At 45.0% G+C, this 25145-nt stretch overlaps 3 protein-coding genes across 4 annotated transcripts in view; 1 reads left to right on the top strand and 2 right to left on the bottom strand.

Moving 5' to 3' along the window:
• Positions 1–655, top strand: part of DZANK1 (double zinc ribbon and ankyrin repeat domains 1) — a gene marked incomplete at both ends in the record, with an annotated part of 28809 nt that extends 28154 nt beyond the window's left edge. Inside the window, 1 exon segment of the mRNA XM_080341471.1 lies at positions 583–655. Coding sequence (XP_080197597.1) covers positions 583–655 — 73 coding nt within the window.
• Positions 656–1622: 967 nt separating this feature from the next.
• On the bottom strand, positions 1623–3026 carry BIRC5 (baculoviral IAP repeat containing 5; the record flags this gene model as incomplete). The annotated part of the gene is made up of 4 exons (XM_080340907.1): positions 1623–2145; positions 2391–2508; positions 2714–2823; positions 2901–3026. 4 exons carry the CDS (start codon positions 3024–3026, stop codon positions 2062–2064), a joined length of 438 nt encoding a protein of 145 aa, XP_080197033.1. The 3' UTR covers positions 1623–2061.
• A 3234-nt stretch (positions 3027–6260) lies between these two features.
• Positions 6261–25114, bottom strand: KAT14 (lysine acetyltransferase 14). Of its 2 annotated transcripts, none has more exons than XM_080342039.1 (10): positions 24768–25114; positions 22586–22704; positions 20167–20288; positions 17519–17700; positions 16570–16986; positions 15060–15631; positions 14399–14535; positions 13714–13889; positions 10596–10786; positions 6261–7968 (listed from the first exon to the last, which is right to left on the bottom strand). In XM_080342039.1, the coding sequence occupies exons 1-10, from the start codon at positions 25021–25023 to the stop codon at positions 7795–7797; spliced, it is 2346 nt and encodes a 781-aa protein (XP_080198165.1). In that variant the 5' UTR covers positions 25024–25114; the 3' UTR covers positions 6261–7794. The 2 variants fall into 2 exon arrangements, with proteins under 2 accessions (XP_080198165.1, XP_080198164.1); XM_080342038.1 differs by having other exon boundaries at positions 16570–16989.
• Between the last annotated feature and the right edge of the window lie 31 nt (positions 25115–25145).

Genomic DNA, 25145 nt, shown 5'->3' on the forward strand with positions numbered 1-25145 from the left:
GTCCCTGTCTTCTGGCTCAGAGGGCCGGGTACCTGGAGCACAATTTGTCTTAGTATGAAAGACTGAAGCAAAGAAGGCATTTAGTACTTCAGCCTTTCCCTCATCCTCTGTCACTATGTTTCCCGCTCCACATCCACCAGAGGGTAGAGATTCTCTTTAGCCCCCCTTTTGTTGCTGATGTATTTATAGAAGCATTTTTTTTTGTTCCCTTTTACAGCAGTAGCCAGGCTCAGCTCTATTTGAGCTTTGGACCTTATTTTCTCCCTGCAAAATCTCACAGCATCCTTGTAGTCCTCTTGAGTAGCCTGGCCAGTCTTCTTTCCCTGCCAGCTCACCTTTCAGCACATGGGGACAGCCTGCTCCTGCACCTGTAAGATTACCTTTTTGAATAGTGACCAGCCTTCCTGAGCTCCTTTGCCCTTCAGGACTGTCTCTCAAAGGACTTTGCCAACTGGCCTCCTAAACAGATTAAAGTCTGCCTTTTGGAAGTTGAAGGTAGCAGTACTGCTGACCACCCTCCTTACTTCTCCTTACGTATTACTTTCTTAGGTAATAAGCATATTGCTTATTCCTCTTTTTCAGGCACAACGCTGCTCTCGAGGCAGTGCTGCTTGGACTGGAGGGAGAGGAATGTATCCAAGTCCTGTTAGTGTAAGTACTGCAGCTGGGCCTCTAGCTCAGCTACAGGCTGCACACAGTCTGCTTGCACAGATGTAGCTGGCAATACTGAATGGCCTGAGCCTGCCTGAGGCTCAGTACTCTTATTTCACAGCAATGTCCCAGCAGGAAGCAGCATCCAGAAATTCTTAAGTCACTCTGCATTGACATTTACCTGCAAGCCACTTCACTAATTCCAATAACTTGGAATGAATGTAAGTAGAAAAAACAATCTGTTCTTTATTTACAGCTACAGTGCAAGCATAAATAGAATGCAAGAGGACAATCAGCATATGATTTGGCTGTTGGAAATAATGAAATTATTTCATTGTTCACAAGTCAGCTTGGATAAGGAACATTGTACAAACTAAGAAACCCAGGAATAGTAGTCTCAATAGTGTGTGATTGCAACTACCTTTTCCCAAAATGGAGCTGGAGTTTGAGCTTGTAAGCACCTAAGTGCACACTGCCAGTTCTGTCTGCACACTTCACAACCCTGTACAACCAACTCAGGCCTTGTAACACCCAGCTATTCTGCACAAGACTCCCCCATTCCTTCCTAGAAGTTCAGAGCACAATTCTTCACTGTCTGTGCTCAGTTCTGCAAGATTTATTTTCCTTTTCGAACCTGTGCAAGGAAAGGGACCAACAAAACCTTCCAAAGCACAAGGACATTTTAAGGAGACCTGATAAACACTGCTTAAGATGGTTTGACACTTGAGCAATAAGCTGTACTTTGATTAGCTTATTTTCCATTTTGGAAGTTAAAACTGCATTCAGTGCAGCTCACTGCATTAAAGGTCAGATGATTTTCCTCCAGGAAACTGAATAAAATTACTTTGCTGTTTTGCCTTCGACTTTTATTTATAAATGCATCAACATGAGGCAGCCACCAACTACTAACAGAAATTTACAAGGATACCAGGCACACTAAGACCTGGTATAGTTAGACATTATTAGCCAGAATCCTAAGTCCCTGAAGGAATTGTAAAACTTCTTCCCCTTTTTATTTCCAAAAGTATCCAAAAGCATTAGTATATGCAGTGTAAAAATGGAAGTGCCTGCCAGCTCTTGCAAGAAACACAAGTTTTTGCACCAGAGCTACCAGCATCTTCAAATTGGAAACAGCTGTGTTTAAAAAAAAAATACAACCACAAGCAGTAATTCTTAATTAAACCAACAGGAAGAACAGGAGAACCCCTGCAGAAAAAGATTATGTATGCAGTGCATCAGACCCCAGGTACTTCCCAAATACACTCAGGTGAGTGAAGGAGAATTCAGCCAGCTTCTCACAGAGACAGACATTCTGAAAGCAGTCTCAGGAAACAGTCATTCAGTCAAAGTGGCAGTGCCAGAGCATGGACACAAGACAGATGTCATCAGCAAGCGAGAAGCTACAGTAGCCTAGGAGCCCGCATTCTCTATGTAACGACGCGCAGCCTTGGCTTCATCTTCAACCTCTGTTGCCTTCTGAGAAATGTTCTTTTTCTGCAAAGAATAAAATTAGTATGTTACTGTCCACTAATGAACTGAGCATCATTCATCTTCAAGGGGAAAGTGGGTTACCTCTCCCATAAGACAGAGAACCAGGAATGAAGAAGCAACAAACCACTTTGGCAACACCGTGGTAAGAAACCAAGAGGCCAGCTAAACAATCTCAAGACTAGAAACTAAATAACTCTTCCAGAATCTCAGGGCTGTAGAAGAATACTGCGGTGCCAATGTGTACGTACCACTGCATTTCTCATTCGTTCTCTGTCCAGCTTCAGGAACTCCCGCAGTGTCAGGTCAGTAGGTTCTTTCCGAAGGGAGAGAAAAGCACAACCTGCAGAGTGCTTTTTGTGTTCCTCCCTGAAAGAGGAAAAACAAACAAACAAACAAACAAAAACCACCAAACCAATTCACGAGACGGCACACACTGCCATTCTCTCCTGCCAAGCACCTCGGTCGCCAGCAGCGGTTTCGCCTCTGCCGCCATCCCCCTGCGCTGCGGCAGAGCTGCCAGCGGCCGGGAGCGGCCTTGGGAAGGGGCCGGGAGGAGACACCCACTACTCACAGCGGGTCGTCGTCGGGCTCCCAGCCCTCCAGCTCCTTGAAGCAGAAGAAGCACTGCGCCACATCGGGGCCGTTCTCGCTGGGGCGGTGCACGAAACCCGCCGCCGCCATCTGCGGCCACAGGAAGAACGGGAGGGCCCGTTAGCACCGGCCGCCCCCGCCCGGCCCCGCTCCCTCGCCAGACTCACCCGCTCGGGCGTGCAGGCGCAGCCCTCGGTGAAGGGCCAGTTGCGGAAGGTAGCGGCGCGGGCGGGAGCAAAGTAAATCCGCCATTCCTCGGGTAGCGCCGCTGCCGCTCCTACGCCGGGCGCCATGGCTGCGTTCAAACGGCGGCGGTTGGGCGCGCGGGGCAGGGCGGGAGCGGCGCGGCCGCGCGGGCCGCCGGGAGCCGTAGTTCGGCCGCCGGGGCCGCCTCTGCGCTGCCGGCAGCTCCCGGGCAGCCGGTGCTCGGGGCGGGCAGGACCCGCCAGGAGGGCCCCGGGCCTGGCGCAGTGTCAGCCGCCTCCAGCCCCGCAGCGGCTCACAGAGCCCTGAGCCTCGGGAGACAAACTGCACCGGCCCAAACCTCCCTCTGGGCCTTACGCCTCCCCCAGGCCTGGGTCTGAGCTGCGAGCCGTGCCCTCGGCAGCCCGGGGCTCCCCTTCCTTCCCTGCCCCCCCCACCACCCCACCCCGCACAAAGCCCATCAGCGGCGGCGCAGCCCTCGCAGCGGTGCCGGCAGGGCTGGCAGGCGAGAACCGCGTGAGGAGCATGAGGTTTGGCAGGAGCTAGCAAGGAGAAAGATGCTCTTTTTAAAGCCTCCAGCTCAAATCCAAGGGAAAGGAGGACATGTTTGCCAGTTTGACCTTTTTTTCATAAAAAATTACACCCATAAGAAGGTGCCATGGGTTTCTATGTTGACAGAGCTGGCAGAGAAGCACAGCAAGAAGGGTCCTGTTGAGGCAGGACCCGTTCAGAGGTGCTCCCACTGCTCTGTGGCAACGGCCGCCTGTTCCTGCCACGGGCAGCACAAGTGGCTGAACTCACTGTCTCTGCCTAACACTCCCTGCCTGGAGAAGGAAGCGGGACTGGCAACCTGGCTCGTTGCCACTGGGGCAGGAGGCAGCTGGTTTTGCAGGGTGAACCGCCTACTCATCCATTACAGGAGCAGGAGGCTGGGGTTTGGCACTGTCTGAAGCGGCAGGCAGTGCTTGCTCAGAGAGTCTCCTCTAGAAAAAACACAAGGGCTAGAGAGAAGCAACCCCATAGGCCGGGTTACCTCCTTGAGCAACCCAATGCAAGCAAAGTAGTCAGACAAGGGATGAAGATGGCTTAGCTCAACCACTTGCTAAGATCTTATCACAAGCAGGTGGGTCTGAAAAGAGGCACATCCCCCACCGTAGGTGGCAACAAACAGATCGAGCAGACTTCTTCCTACGTCCCTCAGACTGAATATGAAACCTGAAAAGAAGCATTCAGCACATACACGTACAACATCAGGAGTCTCAGGAAAGAGACTTCCCAAAGTAAATTGCAAAGTATTACTTTACAAAATTACTGACCACTATGCAGCATAATCCTAGTATTTACCCAGTTTAGCCACTGTAGATCAACGGGTGTGATAAGCTGACCACAGCGGGCAGCTTCCTGGTTGTGAAGTATCAAAGCTCAGACAAGCACATGGAAACATTCAGGCCTCGCTGCTCTATTAAAAAAGGTGAGGTTCCACCTTTATTCTCCCAGGAAACTTTGTTGTGTTAAACGAGACTGCATTTGGCAATCACAATCACTGGTACAGTCACTGCGCAGCTCAGGGAAGCGTGGAGTAATCGTGTCATTAAGCAGGGTGCATGTTGGCTTTCTAATTACAGCTAACATAACTCATCACACTGGTCTCTGAGCCACAAAGAGGCAAGCAGAGGGGTAAAAAGCACATGGTTTGTTCCATTGCGTGCCTTGGAGGAGCCTCAGTTGTTGCAGAGAAGGCCAGCTATGCATGACCATTGAACCAGTGGCCTTAAGCTGCTATGAGCCATAGGGTTTCTCATTATTCAACATTTTGGGGAGGAAACATTCTCTTGAGAGGAGGCTAGAAGTGGTTCCTGTGCAGCCACAAAAAGAGAGAGCTGCAGCAGCTGTTTTATAGCTACTTCAAAGGCTGCATAATTCTGGTGCTCACTTAGTGAGGGCAGGTAGAGCGCCCTGGAAACCCTGATGCATTTCCCTTGGGCTGCCAGCCCCTATCAGATTGCACACCTGATTTCACATAGTGCTTGTTCTGAGGCTGGCCTCAACCTCCTGTCCTCAGAAGACTTGCTGAAAGTGTGGAGTGAATTCCTGCTCACCAAACAGAGCCTCCATGCTCTGTGCTCAACCATATAGCCAGCAGAGTAAAAAAAACTCTCTTACAGACAGCTTGTGTTGCCAAAATAAAATAATGCAGATACCACAGACTTCACCAGTGTCCTTCAGATCTGGTGTGCTGGGATCCCTTCGCAAATCAGGAAGGTTTTCTTGAGTCACAGCTATTCATCTTTGCCCAGACCATTAACAAACTGATCTTCGAGCCAGCCATGCTTGCACCCCATTCTGATCAAAGCTACTAAAGTTCTGATCAACAGGGAAGGAATTCACAGAAAGCAGTTCAAGGCTGTGCCAGATTTTGACAGGCAGCACGAAGGAACAGGTTGCAGAACGTTCTCCACATAAGATAACGCTAAGAGACTAAACTTAGGCCTACAGTCCCAGGAGTGTGCAGTATAATAGGTATAGCAGTTTTCCAGTATATTTCCAAGAAATATGGTCAAATCAGCAAGTAACATAAAAGCTGGTTGCAAAGCTATTTCGTGTTTCTGTAGCCTCCAGAACAGCAATATTGATCTCCATCCCCTGTAACCTTTAATGAGTTCATTTTTACCAGTTTCCCTGAAGAAAGTATATGCTGGTATTTTTACTTTTCCAGGTGACAGACAGATCCAAAATAGCTGAGGTGCAAAGGCTCAAAGACACTTAATTGCCTTTGAGGATCCGGGGGTAAATGAACCACCTGGATAAAACAAGCGGTCCGCAGAACAGCAGGAATCCCAGGGCTGTTGTAACGCTTTCTTCACTTGGCATCCTCCCTCTGATGGATGAAGCCACGGAAGCATAAGCACAGAACAAGAAGTTTCTCAAAATCTTCACCGTCACCTTGGATGTGATACAGAACTGGCCATCTTCTTCAGACTATTTTTATCTCTTAATTCTGGCTGACACAGAAACAGCCTGCTAGGGCCTGCGTGTGTGCAGCTTCTGTGCAAATGCCCAGTAGAGAAATAACGAGTTTATTGTGTTGCTCCACTGCCTATCCACACGTTTAGCATCCTCTATCGGCCGTACCTGAGTTTGCTAGGTTTCAATGAAATAAGAAGATGGACAGACAGCTTAACAAACAGTATGACTACATGTAGACTTTTCCAAGGGAAGGGCTTTAATTCCATTCATAAAGACATATTTTTTTCTTTCCAAGTACAGCTTACTCATAACATCAGTAACACTGAAAAGTTTCACATAGTTGTAGAACAGGCAGAAATGTGCTTGGATGCATTCTTTTTCCCTCCCACTAACACTGTTTTTGTTTTGGTGAGGATGTACATTGGCTACACAAAAACATACTTTGTGTCCATATCTCTGCTGTTACCATAACAAGGACTCCATTGAGGGAACTACTACTGTTAGCCAAGTACCCAATGGGTATACACCATGGATTAAGAACAAAGAAGTCACATTTGTTGCGTAGCTACCTGTGGGGCCTGAAGTGAAAGGAACAGCACAGTAGATGTGATTCATATTTAAAATGCACAGACTGACCTTCAGTCAGGCAGCAAAGCAAACTAACAGCTTAATGTTCAGCTGCAAGAAAAATCAGGGAGAGAGAGAAGCTGCTAAACTGTGTCAAAGGACTAGAACCCACTACCAGAGAAACGGTTTGGGGTTTGTATTTTTTAAATTCATGGTTATTTCCATTTATTATTTGCTTTCCTCTTTACTTTTACCTAGAGTCATGAAATCACAGCCTAAATGCTTCAAGAACTGGAACTGTCTCACCTCTACCCTCTACCCACTCCTCCCCCCAAGCTGCAAACAGATTGCTTCTACAAACTAGAGCCTGAATTTCAAACATCACCCACTAACTTTTGTTCTGGGTTTCTTCTAGTCAGTGTGTGTAGCAGGAGGAGGTGGCTGCTGTAGCCTGTGAGGCTGGCTCTGCAGCTAGAGGTCTGCCCAAAGGGCTGATCTGCAGCATCAACAACTGTCAGAGAGGTTGTAAGATTTCAAAGAGCTGATTTGGCAGCTGTTCTGTCCTACTTTGCCTAACTGCAAACCTGCTTGACATCTTGTTCCTGAACACAAAACACTGCACACTACAAGAACTTCACATTGAGGGTGACGAGGGGAAAGGAAGGCAGCAGGGAAGGAGTGGAAGAAAGACATCTCCTCTGAGCCTGCATTCAGGATCACATGAGTTCACATACTCATCGTTATTCCTAAAACATTGTTCCAGTATTGCTGTTCTGGCATGTGTAGAGCTTTCCTGAAGTTTGCATCCAGCCAGATGCCCCAATATCTTATTTCTCTTCATAGATTCAATAACTGGTTCCCAACAAAGCGACCAAATCACAGGAACACTGTGGATGATTTAAGTTTAGATGTTCATTTCCCATAAACAGAAACAGAAAACTTGGGACTGGGTTTCAAAATCAGAAATCCATGGGCCCCTCTGAAGTGACAAGTAATTTTGTTTGTGTGTTTATTTTGTTTGTCTGTTTGTCAATGAAGCTCTCAAAGTAACGGTGGCAGGAAAACTCCCTATAGAGAATTTCAGTCTTCCAGTGGTTTCAGCATGTCCCAGTTGGTATTTCCAGGCCTCTCCCCTTGGAGTGCAGGAATCAGTCCTCTTGGATTGCAGTTTCAGCACACAACATAGCAGTGTTGACACTGCAAGTCCTAGGGACAAAGGCATCGGTGTGTTCCAGTTCTCACATGGCAGCCAACATTCTCCACTGAAAGCAGTGGTAGTTCCTCGCTTGATGGTTTTACAAACCCACAGACAGCTCCAATGGATCAGCGCCGCAGCCTGAGAAAGAACGCATGCTTGCACTCCTTGCTGTCCAAGGGATAATATTTATCATAAAAATCCAAAATGTATTCTTCAGACTTAAATCCAAACTTCTGGTAGAGCAGCATAGCAGGGTTGCTTGCAGAGACGTGAAGGGTTACATCTTTGCCCATGCAGGTCTGCCAAGGGAGGGGGGAAAAAAGAAAAGTATCACAGCAAGAGAATGGGATGGCCCCCGGGGAAATGTGGAGGTGAAGAGATTCATCATGTCAGGTATTCGAGTTACTGAGGTAATGTGAGAAAATCACAGGCCTCAGCATAGAAGTTACGACAAATAGCAGCTGAAAGGTGAAGGCAACACTGCTGTTCCTCCGAGCCTTTGCTTCTCGGAAACGTGGACTCTCTGACAAGGAAAACAAGTTTTGGACTATAATTTGTCAGTTTTCCATTGTCAATTGCTAAGTAATTGTTAATTAAAAATAATCTTGGTGTACAGCACTGATCTCAAATACATTTTAACAATGGCCTGAAGAAAAGACAAAACATGCCAGAGGATCAGGCGCTGCGCTCCTCCCTGTCAGCAAACAGAGCTGAGCTCTCCGGGACTGCACCAGCAGCTCCAGCGCACCTCTGGGCTGTCACACTGGAATTCCTGTCTATCCCACCCAGCTCCTCTCCCATCCTTCAGGGCACAGCACTCACCTCCTGAGAAGGCAGGGAATACAGCTCAGATGGCAAATGGCGCAGCTGATTATTCTAACCAGCAGCTTTCTGATAAACATGCTGATATAATATTTTTTTCCCTGCTTTCATCTAGTGTTTTAATAGTGTTCTATTTAAATTGAATGTATTGTAACTCTAAGTGGGAACAGTTAACACCCTTTACAAAATTTTCATGGTAGATTATTCAAAGAGAAAGCTCTCACAGGGATTTAAGAAAAAAATCTGGGTTTGTTTTTGGGAAAAGGAAGTTGGAATAAGATGGCAAGAAGATGCAGTTTAGTCCTTTGGGCCAGATGCACTAGAGGGTAACCTTTGAAAAACAAACCCATCAGAAAGGCATCATTTGCATCAACACATTTTCTGTCAGATTATGCTGTTCCCAAGAATCCATCCCCAAGGTCAGCACACTGATCCAAGAGACAGAGAATTACCCTTAATCCAAACAGGCTATGAAAAGCGGCTCTAGCTACAGACATGGTGTCAGCCCAAGCACGCTGCGAAGCAGCACATACAATCTGGCAACTGAGGAACAGAAGGTCACAACCACCATTTCTTCTCTTCCGTGACTAGATACCTTCTACTACTGACAGATACTTGGCAATGGAAAAATAAATGTAATGTGAGCTGACAGTATACTAGTGATCTCACAATGCTAGCAAGCCTAATCAGCCTCAAACCTGCCTGGTTTTCCTCAATGTGATAACTTTATGCTAGTCTCCCTGCAAGCAGATTTAGGTTAATTGGCTGTGATACATCCTACAAAAAGCTGTGATGATTTTCTACAGCTGACTTGCCAACACATCTCAGGTCTGCTGCAGAGACAGGACTCCAGCTGATGGATCTCTGCAAACCTTGGCGCATCGCTCATGCCTGTTTTCAATGGGTGTTGACATCTCCCATCAACAGACTACAGTTGAGGGCAATTTACTTAAATGCTTTACACAGAGACACTCAGGAAATGTAAGGGATGAATTTAAAGTAGGTTGGTTAGTGGCCTGTGTCAATATGCAGAGCAACAGAGAGCTGGACACTGCAGAGAGCTGTGTAGGTACAAGAGTTACCCTTGGGTGGCCCAGAAGAGATACCGTCAGTGGAATATGCTTTTCCAAGCTACAGATCACTGTTCCCGAGGCTCTGCCAGCACTCCCTACTTCTCTTCAGCTAAATGAGTATGACGAAAAGGGCTTCAAGGGTGAGCTTTTGCTAGTGCAGCTCATCTTGACTAAAACAAGTTAAGGAATGTTTCACATTGGTAGGTCTGCCAAGAGAGTTCAGGGAGTGGTAAAACTGTGGACCCTGAAAAGGCACAGCTGGGCTCTGAAAATGCCATCTGTCTGCATCTTCACTCAAAATTAGACTGGCTTTCCTGCAATTTAATTCAAGAAAGTGAATAGAATTAAGGCCACCTGAATAACAGTATTCTTCAGAGATTTAATGAAGTTTAACTACTTTAATACCACCCGTTTAGTAAACTCAGATTAATTTTCCCAAGTGTGCCTGTGGAACAAAGCCCAGTACAAGCTAGTCTGAACAAATCTGAATGAGTTTGCAAGCGCTTATTCTTTAACTTCAACTCAGCTGGATTGGAACTAGAGTATTAAAAGTGAAAGAGAATGATTAAGATCAGCAAGTGATTTAATGCAACAGCCCTTGTCACGGAATAAACTCTCAGGTGTAGCCAAGAAAGCTGCAATAGATTCTAACTGAACCTCCCCACTATTATCTCATTCCCTCCTTTAACACCCAAATTTATGGTATTACTGTTATGTGAACTATTGACCACTGAAGAACACAAGGTTAATCCCAAGACAGTCGTAAATCCACAGCACCTCAATAATTCCAAGGACCTGTCCAGTATGGTTATTCTTCTAAATATATTATAGTTTCTGCTTTTGAAGTGATTTCCCACCATAAATGTTCACATGAGCTGCTGACAGTGGACAATCTGTGCAGGTGTGTAAGCAAAAAAACAGCAATGGGAAAGAGACAGAAAGGAGGAACAACACTTCTTACTTTCTAATATTTGCATGTGTGCCCACAAGGAGAGGTAGTTCCTTAGGAGACATGGGATTTTTTCCATTACCTGGATAAGATGGTAAATCATGAAGGTTGCAATTCCAGCTCTTCTCCACTCAGGGTGAACTAACAGAAAAGAGATGTAAGCTTCATTGTATTTCACATCTGGCACCATAAAGCCAAAGGCAATGATAACTTTCTTGTAAAGGACGACAACGCTGAAGTCTGGATATTGTAGACATTCTGACAAATCAATTCCTATGGAGAAAAAGCAGTTGAAAGCATTGCAAAACAAAACAAAAGTGTCACACTTGCACAGAAATTCAGGGTTTTAAGGCCTTTTAGAAACACTCACTTGATCCCTACCTTTTACCTTTGTTTCAAAGCTCTGAGACTGAGAGATGCTTTACCCAAACACGCAGACAAAACAAGATGTGCTCACTAGGTGGGGATTCTTGTATAGAAAAATTAACACAGCTGATTTCTTGAGCTGACTCAAGGGTGAAACTAAAACTCAAAAAGCATGTTTTCTTGAACAGAATGATTTTTCAGAAAATTACATGATCTCAGCACTGGGCTGATGTACACTATTCCTATTCCATTCAGCAAATGCTGAGGACCTGCCTGAAGACAAAGAAAGGGCGGACAGTTTAGAGTGGATCAGCCTGACAGACTGGGTCAACCGTCCCATTCTTCCTACAAACTGACGCAGCAGACACGAGACTGGGCTTCAGCTTTGATAGCATTACCCGCCTAACGTCCCCATCTCTTTTCTCCACCTCGTCTTGAGCTCCTGCTGCTTCCTTTGCTGTGCACACTCAGCTGTTTGTGGACCTGCACTGCGAACCTGACCACAGCCTTCAACACTATCACAACATTTGCTTTTAGCGTGCAAATTCTCTAAGCTGGGGCACAAAGCAGCCTCTCAGGCAGTGGTGCTTCTGTGAGTGGGAGGCTGGACAGAAACGCCTGAAGCTGGTGACTTCTGAGTGGAGTTTGTTACCTTACCTAATTATGTTGCTGTGGCAGCCTAAGAAGATCCACACACCACGTGCGGGCTGGGCAGTGCAGTTCACAGCACAGAAGACTGTTTGGTAATTTGTGTGGACAGGCCCTAAATGAAGTGCAAGACATAGTGGAGCTGTGCCATAAATGTTAGTTTCAGCCTCAAACTGGCATTCATGGATATATTTGGAATGTGAGATAACAAAACAGCAGAGTGTGTCTTCCAGTAATGTTTATCTGTCTTGATGAGATGCAAGACTTCATCAAGCACTAGGCACAAATAAGCGGGTGAATTATTTTCTTGCTCGAAAGTAAGCTGGGTGGAGTAAGATGTGGGAGGAATCAATTGGCAATAGGGAGCCACATTAACTATCTCAAGGCTGCAGCTGACTGGGAAGTGCCTTACAGCATGTCTGTACAGGAATGCTACATTGCCCTGAGCACACTGACATCTACAAAACGGTGCTGTCCCCTCCGCACGCAGTTATTCCTATAAGAAGATGCTTAGCTCAGTAGGGTTTACCACTCAGGAGATGTTTCCCATTAGAACATGAAGGCACAAGACACTGTGAGAAACGACAAGGGGAAATCTTGCTTCACATCAGCTCATTTGTGGTAACTACCAGCAAACTTGCTTCTGCCTTGTGAGAAACAAGAACTCTGACAGGAAGGATATGGAGAGGTGGAAGAACTAAGGTCTGGGCTCGCCCCACGTGGTCAAGTGCCTAAAACTTAAGGACTCAGTCAATGAGAGCATCACTATTAGAAGACAACTGAGTGTACCTAAGATGTCATTTACGGATGATAGCATCTCCAAGCACACTTGCTTCAGATGCCTAAACGTAGGTGGAATTTCAGCTGTTTCTCTGAACAACACTGCCAGCTCCATATCCCACCACCTCTCACAACTGTACTAGCCTGTTGTGAAGCTAAAGCCTTCACATCCACAAAGACACTGTGCTTTATCTCCTAAAGCATCATCACCTCACTTATCTCGCCTGCTAAAACAGAACCAAGGTGCAATAAATTGTAGACTCTCAGCCTCAGTAAATTTACACCATGGAAGAGATTTTAATTCCTGTTTGGAGACCGATGGGAGTGTCAGCTTTCTGATTTAACAATGAACAGTTCACAGTTGGGTGGAACACACCCACGCTCCTTATGTTAAATAAAACAGGGTGAGTCCTGAAGAACTTAATGAAGGTACAACCCAACCTGGCCAGAACTTCAAATGCGTTATCAGAAGAGGAGAGACTATGACAAAGGTGTTGCACTTCTGTTGGAATTGCAAGTGTCCCTCATGAGCTCCAAAACAGCTTGTGAAAGGGAAGATATGTTATCTCCTCTGAATTGTACAGTTTGGACAATGAGTAGCACAAAGAGCTTGGATCCTGACTGCAGCATATGAGCACTGCTGAACTACAAACCCTGTTGAATCACTATCTGGAAATCAAAATGTAAAGCAGTTACTTGGAAGGAATAAAGGTGTGTACTGTCTGTTAGCTTAATTAGTCTGCCATGTTGTTTGTTGATCAGAAGCTGATCCATGCATTAGTTGAACATCACTATTATTATTTCAGAAAAACTAGAGACTACAGCCTCATAACTGCCACCATAAAGGGCAGCCACAGTCCCAAAGAGCCTATAGTTCCAGAAATGACACATAAAAATCAATACCCAGCCTTTCCCATACCTTGCAAATACTGAGGCTTGAAGAAATAAAGGACACCACAGCAAAGGTGGCAGTTGTAAGTGCAATTTGCAAACCTCACTCCAACATATCCAGCTTATGGCTGCTAGGAAGAAACTTCCTTATGAAGCTAATGAGCAGTAGATCTCTGGTATAAAACTGTTTACTTTGCCCCAGATTCTGCAAAACGTTTCACTGGATGCTTCATTTTAGTAACTGACTACTCTTATTGGCATCAATAGTGTTATCCAAAACAACCTCTTTCTTTAAGTGCTGTGCTAATTAGAGCCTAATTGCCCAGTTCTAAATGATCTCAAAAGACAAAGACACCAAACCCATGTCTCCATCTGAACTGCATTCCTACGACATCAGATAATGGTTTTCTAAGAATCAAGCCAGACACCAACTGAACAAAAATTTGGCCCGCGAATATCTTTTTCTGAACAAAAGCACTTCCTTCTTAGAAAACCAAGCAGTGAAGGAATCTTACCAGGCCAGAAGAATTCATGGCACATGGAGTTTATAGTGGGGATGTGATTAGGGCGAACATAGCAGTAATCAATGGGTGCTTCTCGCTCAGCCTTCCAGTTGAGATCATTCCTGTGTGGATACGCCCGGATTTCTGCCAGCAGCCTGAGTTTTGGGGGCTTTGTCTCATAGTCACGCCTGCCAATAACATGAAAAGCAAACACAAAAGGCGAGTGAGCAACAATAACTGCCACTGCAGCTGAATGGGTACTGCCCATGAAATATTTTCTGACATGCTCAGCTTGGAACAAAACAAGTCTGGCATTCGTATAAGAAAGCAGCACCCAGCTCAGCAAAAACACCCTTGTGTCAGAGGCTAGAACACTCCTTGGATCTGTAGCATGTGAAGCCAGCCTCTCCTTACCACAGGAGCAAGGAAATCACTGTCCTGACCCAAAAGCAGGTGCAACTTGCACTGAATGACTATGGTGATTCCCTCTTTGCCCTGCCCCCTCTTGGAGATTCCCCTTCCCAGTGCAGAGCCAGATTAACTACTCAGCTAAACAAAACACTATCATTTCAGAGTTACTATAGTATACTGGGTTGTACTTCAAGGATGAGTGAGGAGCACTGCCCAAGAAAGGTGTCCTCTGCATGGGCTGTCAGTTCACAAGCCAAGAGCAAATTCACCCTCTGGCCAGCTGTACCTGATGTAAGGTTTCAGGACACGGGATGTGTAAGGACTGACAATACTGTGATCTGTCAGCAGGTCTTCTGAGCCCACCAGTCGATACAGAAACTTTGTTGTCTGCTGTCGATATCCCTTCATGGCTGGCAGCATTGTCTATATGCACGAAAAATGCAGAACATTTCAGGAACATTAGTCAATGACTTAAAACAGGGGACTCTCATATCAACAGAGGGAGAATAAAGGCCATCCAATGTGACAGGATGGACTGGACCTATAGCATGATGGTCCCACCTCAGAGGACTTTGCTGTGCACTCTCAGATTTAGCTGCACATGACTCAGAAAAGCGCTGCAAGTGATCTCTCTCCTACATAGCATGAAAGAGCAAACACCTATTTGGTTACTTCAGGACTCCACCAATGTTTGGGCAGGGCTGGAGTACAAATACAGAGACATTTGTGGTGCTGACACTGATAGACAGCTAAGTGGTATGAGCATGTCCCAAGAAGAAAGGGGCTTGTGAGAACACTGGTGGGACACAGCCCCAAGTCAAAATGAGTCTTATTCACATAATCCTTTTCACTTTGGGAGGCAAATATCCATGGGTGACACTGCCGTCTGCAGCAAAAGTTCTAAAATAACCTGTGCCAAAAGCTCAGCTAGATTTGGAAACACTCACCTGGTATCTGTCCAAGATCCTGAAGTCCTGGCTAGTAGTTCTGTATGTTGCTTGTCCTACCGGGGACCTGGAAACACCTCCTTCTTTGGCTCCATAAATCCCATCAACCAAGAGCAGTGCAGCGTTCACAACTTGGTCCAAGTCGAAGAGTGGCAGTCCTCTTTCCCTCTTGGCCTGCCTGACTATCAGCTTGCGCCTCAGTCTCCGGGCCTCTGGGGTCATGCTCGTGGCATTGGGACAAGCTTCCAGTCTCTTCAGCAGCAGCTTTTCCTCATAGATGCTAACAGAGGTATGCTTGGGAGCTCTGGGTTTAGCATCCTTCTCCAGCTGTGGCTTCCTCTTGTCTCGTCCCCTCACCTGCACAGATGTGTTTGACTCTTCAGGATCTTCACTATCCCCTTCCATTCTTTCTGTTTTTTCTTCTTCACTCTCCACTTCTTGCTTGATCTGCTCAGCTGTCTTCACTTTTTTTCTGCTTGCTATCACAGTGCCAGCACTGGCTGTCCCACTGGGAGGGGGCACATACTCTATTCCTGGGTCTATGACTCCATCCCCTTCCATCTCCTCATCATCTGTTCAACAGATCAAAATAATCCAGGAAAAAAAAATGTAAACATCAAAGCCCCATTTCAAAAAGGGTTGTCACAGGACTTTTCTGCTAAGGAAAAATAATGCAGCTTTACCCAATACACTCCATTTTCTATATACTTCTAAACTTCCTGATTTTCAACATGAGACAGCATAAGGAGTCCAATTTCAGGACACAGAATCAATCTTCCTGCAGTGTGGCATCCAAAACCATAGCATGCCTGAGCTGCAAGCTCATGCTCTTTGACAAATGCTAAAGTGTTGAAAATTCCAGAAGACTGGGGATCAAATGGTCAACCTGGTAAACTAGCTTATCCTGGAGAAGTTCTGTTTAATCTGAGGGAACAAGTAGGAGTTACAGAAGCACAGGATTTGTCCCTCTACAGAAGCTGACTATCCTTCCTTCCATCAGTAAGTGCTTTATTCTCTTCTTTCCTGATTAGATTGAGATCTGTCTCCTTAAGGAACTAACAGCATTCAGCCTGCATCACTACTTTGCAACCTGACTGAAATTTTGCATCTGTTAATTAGGATGTTCAAGCTTAAAAAACTAGTGGAACATTACCATAAGAACAAAATTTCTCCCATTTAAAAGCATTTGAGACAAAATTAGAGTTGCTATCTAACTGTAACCTGTGTTGCAGTGAAATGCTTATATGGAGGGGTGCAACAGTTGTTAGCTGAAATCTTCTATCCACTGTTTATTCAGTGTCCCTCAGAAGACGATAATGGCCTTCTGGCCTTAGAAGCTGGCAATACAACTATAGAAAACTAATCTAGATTTACATGCAACTAAGACAAATGGAATTTTACCAGTTACTTTCCATCTTTTCTTGAAAAGATCCTACAGCTCATTGGAAGTTTTGTTTTTTAACATCTTACTTGATAACTATGGATGACTTATAATCATGGCATCTCTTACCATGAAACAGAGCCTGTGGTGGCATGACATCTGGGATAAGATCTGCTTCTGAGAGAAGGCTGGGAGTAGCTGAATGCGAGGCTGGAGTGCCAGGAGCAGAGAAGTCCAGAGATGGGGAAGGAGAAGGGCTTGTCAGAGGAGTACGATCTGAAGAGCTCAAGGAGGAGAAGTCAATCACCTCTCCTTTCTCAAGGACAATATCAGGACGACGGCCTCGACTGGTGAATTTAACAGGAGTGGAGGAAGTACTCCGGTCCAGGAAGCCGGCTGCTTCCTTCTGGGCTCTCCGAATATCCTTGGCTTCCTGAGTACGAGATCTCTTCTCCTTCAGCTCCATGGCTGATTCGACCGGATTGCGGCTTACCCGCTTCCTGAGTCCTTCCACAGTAATGATGGGATCCAGAGGTGGCTTTGAAGCTGCTAAAGAAGATAGTTTGCTTATTCTAACAGCCATTGAGCTCCTGCAGTCACTGCATACTTACTATATGGTCAGAAGAACACCTGGACTACAAAATTTGGAAGAAGTATTTTCAAAATATGCAAGAAATTCACTCCAAGACACATAGCATAAAGCCAATGCATGACTAAAGCCTCATTAAAGCCCCAGTCTTGCTCCTCTGCACAGAATGGAATTTGCATCCAGTGACAAAAGTTAAAAAAACTTTGCCCATGGTAAAGAGGAGCAGAGAAACTACAGATTTCAGCTAAAAAAAAACCCTGCACAAATCTCAAAAGCCTTTAAATCAGTCAGCACAATGCAAAAAGGTAATAAAATACAACAAGCTTCTCATACTACAGTATATGCACCATAGTCCTCTTAAGTCAACCATTACAGCAGAGCAAAACTAAGAAGCTGTCTGTGCACACAGACACATGGTGTTAAGTAAACTTCCAGCTCTGTCAGCTCTGGCCCAGCTAGGAACCTACACATCATCGGGAAAACAGTTACCTTTTGCCTTTAGTGCAGATGCAGACAATTTCTCTCCTTCAGGTTTCATTGTTGGGGGTTTATTATGGACCAGTTTCCACCATCCTGGTTCTCCAAATTCCTGTGCGCCTGAGCGGAAAAACAAGGGGCTCCCCACAGAGAGACAGCCAGCGACTGTGCTCCACCATGTCGAAGTCTTTTTCCTACAGTGGGAGAGGGAAAAACAAGTGTTAAGTGCCCACATGCCATCTGTGCTTCCACCTTAAAGCCTCCTCCCTCTGCCAAGATGGAAAGGGTAAAGTGCTTCTGCCACTGGCACTGATGCAGAGGGATGACATACTCCTTATGACCCCATCCTCAAAGAGGAGAACGATTGAGTAATTTTTTCTCAGAGAAGCACCCTGAAGGGCAAGCTAAAATGTACTGGTGGGCTCTTATGTGTGAAGCGCTGCATACATATGCTCATAAATGCCACGCAAATACAGCATGGCAAGATGGCAATTTTTCTTTTGTCAATGAGCTGCCATACACTGAGCCTACAGAGTAGATGTCTATCCTGCCACTGGAACCCTCAGCCTTCAAATGCTGACCTTGCCACCTTCATTAACAATTTGACGATACAAGAACAGAAACAGGATCCTAGTGCTACCTGTGTTGACCTGACTTTGCAGAGCCATATTCCATTACTGAAGACAGCGAACAGGACTATGGGTGTACAGGATGGGAGAGGCAAAGGAAAGGTAGTGATAAACCAGAAGGAAAGACAAACTTAATTTAAATGCCTGCCTTGACTACTTTGAGATTTCATTTAGCAAAGCACACTCCCAGAGCTGCAGGACAGGATCCCTAAAAGCTGAGTTCACAAAGCTGGTTGCGATCCAACCACTCTGCCCTCCACAGCTGCAGCCTTGTCAGGCACTGCAGAGAAGCAGAGTTAGGAGTCTGAAAAGTAAATCACTGAGGATAAGTGAGCTGCAGAAGCGGCAAGGTAACAGAGTACATATGCTTGTCCCACATACATGCATGTATGTATACTGGAACCCTCTTTTAGCTTGGGGTTTTCTTTTATACCATGGAAGGACATCCCTACTAGTCAACATACTAGTCAGCCACACCCACTGAACTAATTATGAAGCACCTTGGTCACTTGGAACCAGGGAACTGCATTTCAGCCTTTCACTCCGCAGGGCAGTGTCATCTATCGGGCATCTGAGCGCCTTTTTTCCTCTAAGAACTGGTCACAGTTTAGGGAAGAAGTGAGAAGAAATATTTTTAAATTGCCCCTGTAACCATTAACTGAGGTACTCCCTTGGCTACTGGAGAACTGGGTTCATGGTGCAAAGTCTAAAACCCTTATTTGCACAGGATCTCAGGATCCCTATTTGCCTTTGCATACCTCCACTGGCAAAAGCTTCAGTACTTGAGTTAGACTTGGCCAAGCAGGTATTCACTGCTGAGTGTTGCAGTTACAAACCTTGGGCTACTGACCCTCAAACAAGAAGGATTAAACTCAATTGCCCCATACCAGAGTCTGGAGCGTTACAGTAAGTCTGGATAAGCTGTATTTTAATATGCCAAGGAAGTAAAGCATTGCATGCCCTGAACCGTTACACACATCGTTCAGCTGTCCTTGCTCCATCAGTGGCTTGTCCAGGCAAGTGGGGAGACTATGTCTGAGGCCAGTAATCACTTCATCTGAATTTAATCAGAACAAGGAGCGCCCTGTTCTCAGGGCAGGTCTCAAAAGGCAACAGCAAACACTGGTAGGTGATGGCTCCCTGAGCAAGGGACAATGGGCCTTCAGCTACCTTTTTGTCAGAGTCCCTGTGGTGTCCAGAGGGGACAAACACTAACATTTCTGAGAACAGAGCAAGGAGGCACAGACAAGCAGCAAATCCAATTAGGGAGAAAGGCCAGATCTTGCAACAGAGAAATCCCTGGGGAAGAAAAGAAGCTGTGAAGTCAATCAGTTCTACAACTTCAAAGGCTTGCTCAGTTCCTCTCCTGCCTTCATAGCACGTGCATTAATAATGAGACTTGTGTTTGACAGCTGCAGCACCCTCAGAAAAAAATGTGCATACAGCACACAAATCATCACACTATGAATGCTGCCCTTTATGAGAAAGATTCATACCCTAACAGCTTCTTTCTTTACACACACTGAAAAACGTCTCAGTGGTTTGTAATGCCTGCTATGTAAAAGCTATTTTATTAAGATCCAACACAGGCTCACAGACAAGGCACAATTTTTCTTTTTGGAGAACTGGATCCATACAAGCTTTATAGCCAAGTAACATGGTACTTTGCTAAACCTGTTGTTTTTACTTTAAAGCCTAGTGATATCAGGACAAGCCTGTCTGTTGTGTCTATTTAGAAATATTCAAAGGCTTTGTAGGTTCATATGCTACCTACAGGACAATGAGAAGTAACTTAAAATACATGCATTTATATTGCTTTTGTGTGACACTTGTGGGGTTGTTTTTGCCTACTAAGAAAAGAGTACCCCTCATGCATATATTCAGTTTCTCAATATGAAATCCTCCCATTTTCTCACTACTGAGGCTCAATAGAGACATCACTAGTTAATCAGGATTCTTGTCCACCTGCATAACAGGTTTTAAGTCCTTTGGCTCATCAATCAGACATTCAGGGAAACATCGCATCTTTACCTGTTCCCTAATAAGAAAGTCCAGTGTTTCTCAATAAAAGCACAAATATCTTCTTTCCATCTGAAGTACCCCTGACGGCCTGTTCCCTCCAGCGACAAATTGTACATTGCCAGCATGACAACCTGGAACAGAAAGCATCAGATACAAGTGAATCTTTTCTGTTTCATCTGTTGAACTGCCCGCCACAGCCACCACGCACAGACAAATCTGTGCTCCCTCATAAGTATCTTGTTTTTCAACATCTCACAGGCAACTTCTGCAATCCATCTTCTTCCTGATTGCACGCTGACCATTCTTGTCTTTCTGTTGTCAGATGCACAGTCTCCCAGAGAGTTCTCCATCCCAGGGAAATAACAAGATGCCTAGTTATGCAGGTTTATGTTGAGATACAAGATTTCACAGTGGTTGTATAAATTAATTATATCACAACTGGAATCTGAATGTAGCATGGAGGTAGGGAAAAAGTCTTTCAAAAAAATGACCACAAGTAATCCCACTATCTAATCCATCATCTTTCTAGATACTCACTGTTACATTTCAAACTGAAGAGACTGTAAACTCTGTAAAATTACATTATATCTACTAATCGTTCTGGGTATGCAAGAATTAAGTTTGACTCCAGGTGATAATCATTAAAGACAATCCTTTTACAGCTTATTCATTCACATGCTTTACAACCAAATTCAGTCTGACCTATTACACATCTAAACTAAAGGGCAGGTTTAAAAAATATCACACCTCTTTGTAAGTAAATCCTAGGTGACAAACTGTTAATTACATTTACCCACTTCATTTGAATACAACTAAAGTAATACAGCTGGGATGGGAACATCTCTCAATAATCACACATCCTCGGTTGGATACTACTTCCAATGGAGACTTATTCTTCACTGTCAGAGAAGTTTTAAATGTATTTTTAACAGACAGATGGGTCTCCATGCAGTAGGCTGTAACCTTCTGGAATGCATTGCTGAAGATAACAACATGATTAAATACAGACAGCCTTAATGTCCTTTGTAGCCTACTTCTGTCTCATAACTCATAGTTTGATAACCATTTACCTAGGATTTTGTAGTTGTGTTTTGTTTTGTTTTTAAGTCAGGTGGAACACCATTTCAGGACTTCAGAAACAATTATCTTTTCAGCTAACTAAAGATAAGGATCTGTTGAGGCCACAAAAAAAAAAAAAAAAAAAAAAAACCAACCAAAAAAAACCACAGAAATCACTGTCCCCATTTTTCCTACTTCAGGTAATCCTAGGGAGAAAGCCTCTTCACTAGCTGACCTTCTTCCTTGCTTGTCTTGATTTTTTCTTTCCCTTTGCCACTCTAGAGAGACCTGGGTGTAATGCCAGGGCAGCCTTTGCTCTCCAGATGCTGAGGCTGCTGAAACTCTGCCAGCGTGCTGTGCCAACCACTTCCCCTGCACAGCCCTGCACCAGGCACCACAAGAAAGCTCTGTAGGAGTTACAGCTAATGTTTTAAATTATCTGCTATGAGACAGCACACCACTACTGTACCAAAGGATGCAAATAGGTTGGATATTAAGAAAAGGTTCTTCATCCAGAGGGTGGTGAAGCACTGGGACAGGCTCCCCAGGGAGGTGTCACAGCCCCAAGCCTGATAGTGTTCAAGAAGAGACTGGACAATGACCTCAGACACATGGTGTGAACTGTGGGGTTGTCCTATGCAGGGGCAGGAGTTGGACTTGATGATCCTTGTGGGTCCCTTCTAACTCAGGACATTCTATGGTTCTATAAAACGGATGTCTTGCACATACTGCGTGATGCTCAGCAAGTGGAAACACTAACTGCTGAGCAGCAGCTACTGCTCGATCAAATTCATTTTAGCAGAAGCAGACAGCACTGCCTGCCTGCTCCTTCAGCATCCTGCTTAGAGCAAAAGCACATGCATCACTCTAAGCATATGGTAGTTGCTATATAATGCAAATTATTTTGATTGCTCAAGTGTGCAAGTGACTGAAAGACCAAACTCTAGCAAGGACTGTTGCAAACAAGGAAGCAGCCAGGTTGGAGCTTTGTGTTCAGGGAGCTGGCCAGCTTTATGCTTGTATGTTGCCACCTTACTAGTTTTACCTTTGCTCATATACACAAAAAACTGTTCATGCCTATCACCCAAATTGCATTACTTTTGCTTTTCCACACCTGCCTGAAGCCATGAATTCATGAACAACAGAAGAGGAAGAAAAAGGAGAAAAAAAAATGCAGTTTATACAATTACCTTTCAATTTACCTGCGAAATGCCCAAGTTCTAATATGCAGACAGTCCTTAGCTAATTAATTTCTGAAGTTCATGCATATATTTCTTTGTTACCTATACCTGATCCTCCTTTTCTACATAGCACATACACAACAGACAACAATTTTAGAAAGTCCTATGGTTGTTCTGCAGGCACTTACTTGTTGCCATGTTAATCTCAGCCGTTCAAATTGCTCCTTCCCATCTTCCGAGCAATCAGAGCAAGTAAATCTGAAAAAGTTATCTCCTTTGAGGTAGCTGAGCTGTTCTCTCAGTTGACCTGAAATGAATAGTCAAAAATCAATTTATTGATCCCTTTATAAGAAAAAATGCTGCAAAGGAGATTTGGATTCCCTACAACATCAGGCAGAAAAGTACTTTTTGCCTTTTTTTCAAAGTCCAGAGACCTAGGCAGTTCCCAGCCAGCATCAGAACTCTCTGCGATGGCACAGATTCATTCCACAGTTGCAGCAGCCAGCAGTGACCAAGGGAAAAGCAAAGGTATAGAAAAGGGCCATTGTATTTCACATATGATTGTAGGTACAAAGCCAAGGATATCCTTGTTTCCATTGCATTTCTCATTCCTTCTTCCTTCCTGAGGATAATGTATCTATTTCAATAAATAACTGTTTTCCCACTCTGATGTGTTAAAAAATGGTATGCTGCTGCACAGGCTATCAGAATATACAAGCTTTCTCTTCCATGTCATCTTCCCAGTCACTGCTACGTTTCTTTACAGCTCCCTCTTTCCCTGTCCTCAAAATGCTACTAGAGTAAGGTTGCCAGTCCCCATTTACAGCAGCCTCCAGGATGCACTTGCAGCAGATATAGTGTGAAGCTTTAAGGTATTTATTTCTTCTTTCCTTGAAACTGAGAAATAAAAGAACAGCCCAACATTACCAGGAAACACTTTACTGCAATTGATGCATTAGATCACAAATCAGCAAAGCACTTCAGTATATGCTTTGCTGTGTAAAGTTACCCCTGTGTAAAAGTTTGTCTGAACAAAGTGATCTGCTGGGATACAACTGTCTGTAAAAGCCAACGCATCCAAAGTCCAGAATTTAGAAAGTAAATTCCAGTCTGTTGCTAACAGCATCTATCTTATGTCAAGCAGCAGTAGCAGAGGGATCAAGTTCTGCAGCTCTCTCCAAATACCTCCCAGAGCTAGCTGCTACAGGCTGGACATGCTTCTGTGAAAGCTAAATTAAATTCATATAATTGGGAAACCATTAGAGTTGACATTTAGACATATGCTCCACAGATGTGACAAACTGACCAGGAAAAAAAAAAAAAAAGAGGAAAAGTAACATTATCCCAAAACCCTTTCCTCCACAGGCAGAGCTTTACAGCAAGGGTCATTATCTTAATCTGAGTGAGTAAAGAAGCTGAATTGTTCAGCCAAAGTCTCCTAAACACACCAGCAACACTTGGAAAGGTGTGCATGTTTCTCAAATCACATCCTTGCTCTTTACTAATTAACGAAGAAATTCCTATTTCTTTACAGGGAATGCCAGCTTTGGACACCCACACAGTTCATGGATCAAAGTGCCTAATGCATACTGCTGGCATCAGGCTTCCGGGCTCCACGCAATGCCGAGACAGCCTTTCTCCTTCAGCGCAAGATGGGACACAGCTGAACGAGGGCTGCAGGTATGCAGGACAGTGTAAGGGATGAAGGAACTGAGAGCAGCCCTGTGGAGAAGGACCTGGAGTTACTGGTGGATGAAAGGTTGGACATGAGCCAGCAATGAGTGCTTGCAGACCAGAAGGCAAATTGTATGTTGGGCTCCATCAAAAGGAGCATGGCCAGCAGGTCGAGGGAGGTGATTATGCCCCTCTGTTCTGCTCTGGTGAGACCCCACCTGGAGTCCTGCATCCAGCTCTGAAGCCCTCAGTACAGGAAAGACATGGACCTGCTGGAGAGGGACCAGAGGAGGCCACATATATGGTCAGAGGGCTGGAACAGCTCTGCTACGAGGTGAAAGATGGGGACAGGCTTTTTAGCAGGGTCTGTTGTGATAGGGCAAGGGATAATGGTTTCAAAGGAAAAGAGGGCAGATTTAGATTAGAGATAACCAAGAAATTTTTTACAATGTGGGTGGTGAAACACTGGCCCAGGTTGCCCAGAGAGGTGGTAGATGCCCCATCCCTGGAGACATTCAGGGCCAGACCGGACAGGGCTGAGCAACCTGATCTGGTTGAAGATGTCTCTGCTCATTGCAGGGGGTTGGACTAGATGATCTTTGAAGGTCCCTTGCAACCCATACTATTCTGTGATTCTGTGTTGCAAACAACAACCCCAGTGATGCAAGCGAGACACAAGACAACTGGCAGGCTTACTTGCTGGAATCCACTTCTGGCACTTCTCACAGTAATAGGACATCTCTTCCATCCAGGATGCATCACCTTCATCGCTGTTCAGAGAGTCCCCACTCTGGTCGTGTGATAAGTCCACTGAAGCCTGGTCCTCAGACTCAACAATGAGGAGGGTCTCCCCTTCCACCTCACCCTCCTCCAGGCCCTCTGAGGTGGAGGTTCTGGTGGCTTCATCATCGTGGCGGCTCAGCAGCCCACTCATGTGAACATTATTAGCCATCTTAGATGCTGTTTGTGTAACAAGGAGCTATTCCTCCACACATTGACAAGTCCATCCACTTTGGATGTGTCGGCCGTCTCCACAGTCAAAGTACCAATGACAGACAAAATGTTTTGTGTCCA

The sequence above is a fragment of the Nesoenas mayeri genome, assembly GCF_963082525.1.
Source record: "Nesoenas mayeri genome assembly, chromosome: 3".
NCBI lineage: Eukaryota > Metazoa > Chordata > Aves > Columbiformes > Columbidae > Nesoenas > Nesoenas mayeri.

What these genes read in the sequence shown, in the direction of transcription:
- KAT14 (XM_080342038.1), bottom strand. Translation starts at nt 25,023, where the DNA reads ATGGCTAATAATGTTCACATGAGTGGGCTGCTGAGCCGCCACGATGAT. An exon ending in ACCACAGGCTCTGTTTCATG is followed by an intron (nt 15,632 to 16,569) that starts GTAAGAGATGCC and finishes TCTGTTGAACAG; the next exon opens with ATGATGAGGAGATGGAAGGG. An exon ending in CCATGAATTCTTCTGGCCTG is followed by an intron (nt 10,787 to 13,713) that starts GTAAGATTCCTT and finishes TTTTCTCCATAG; the next exon opens with GAATTGATTTGTCAGAATGT.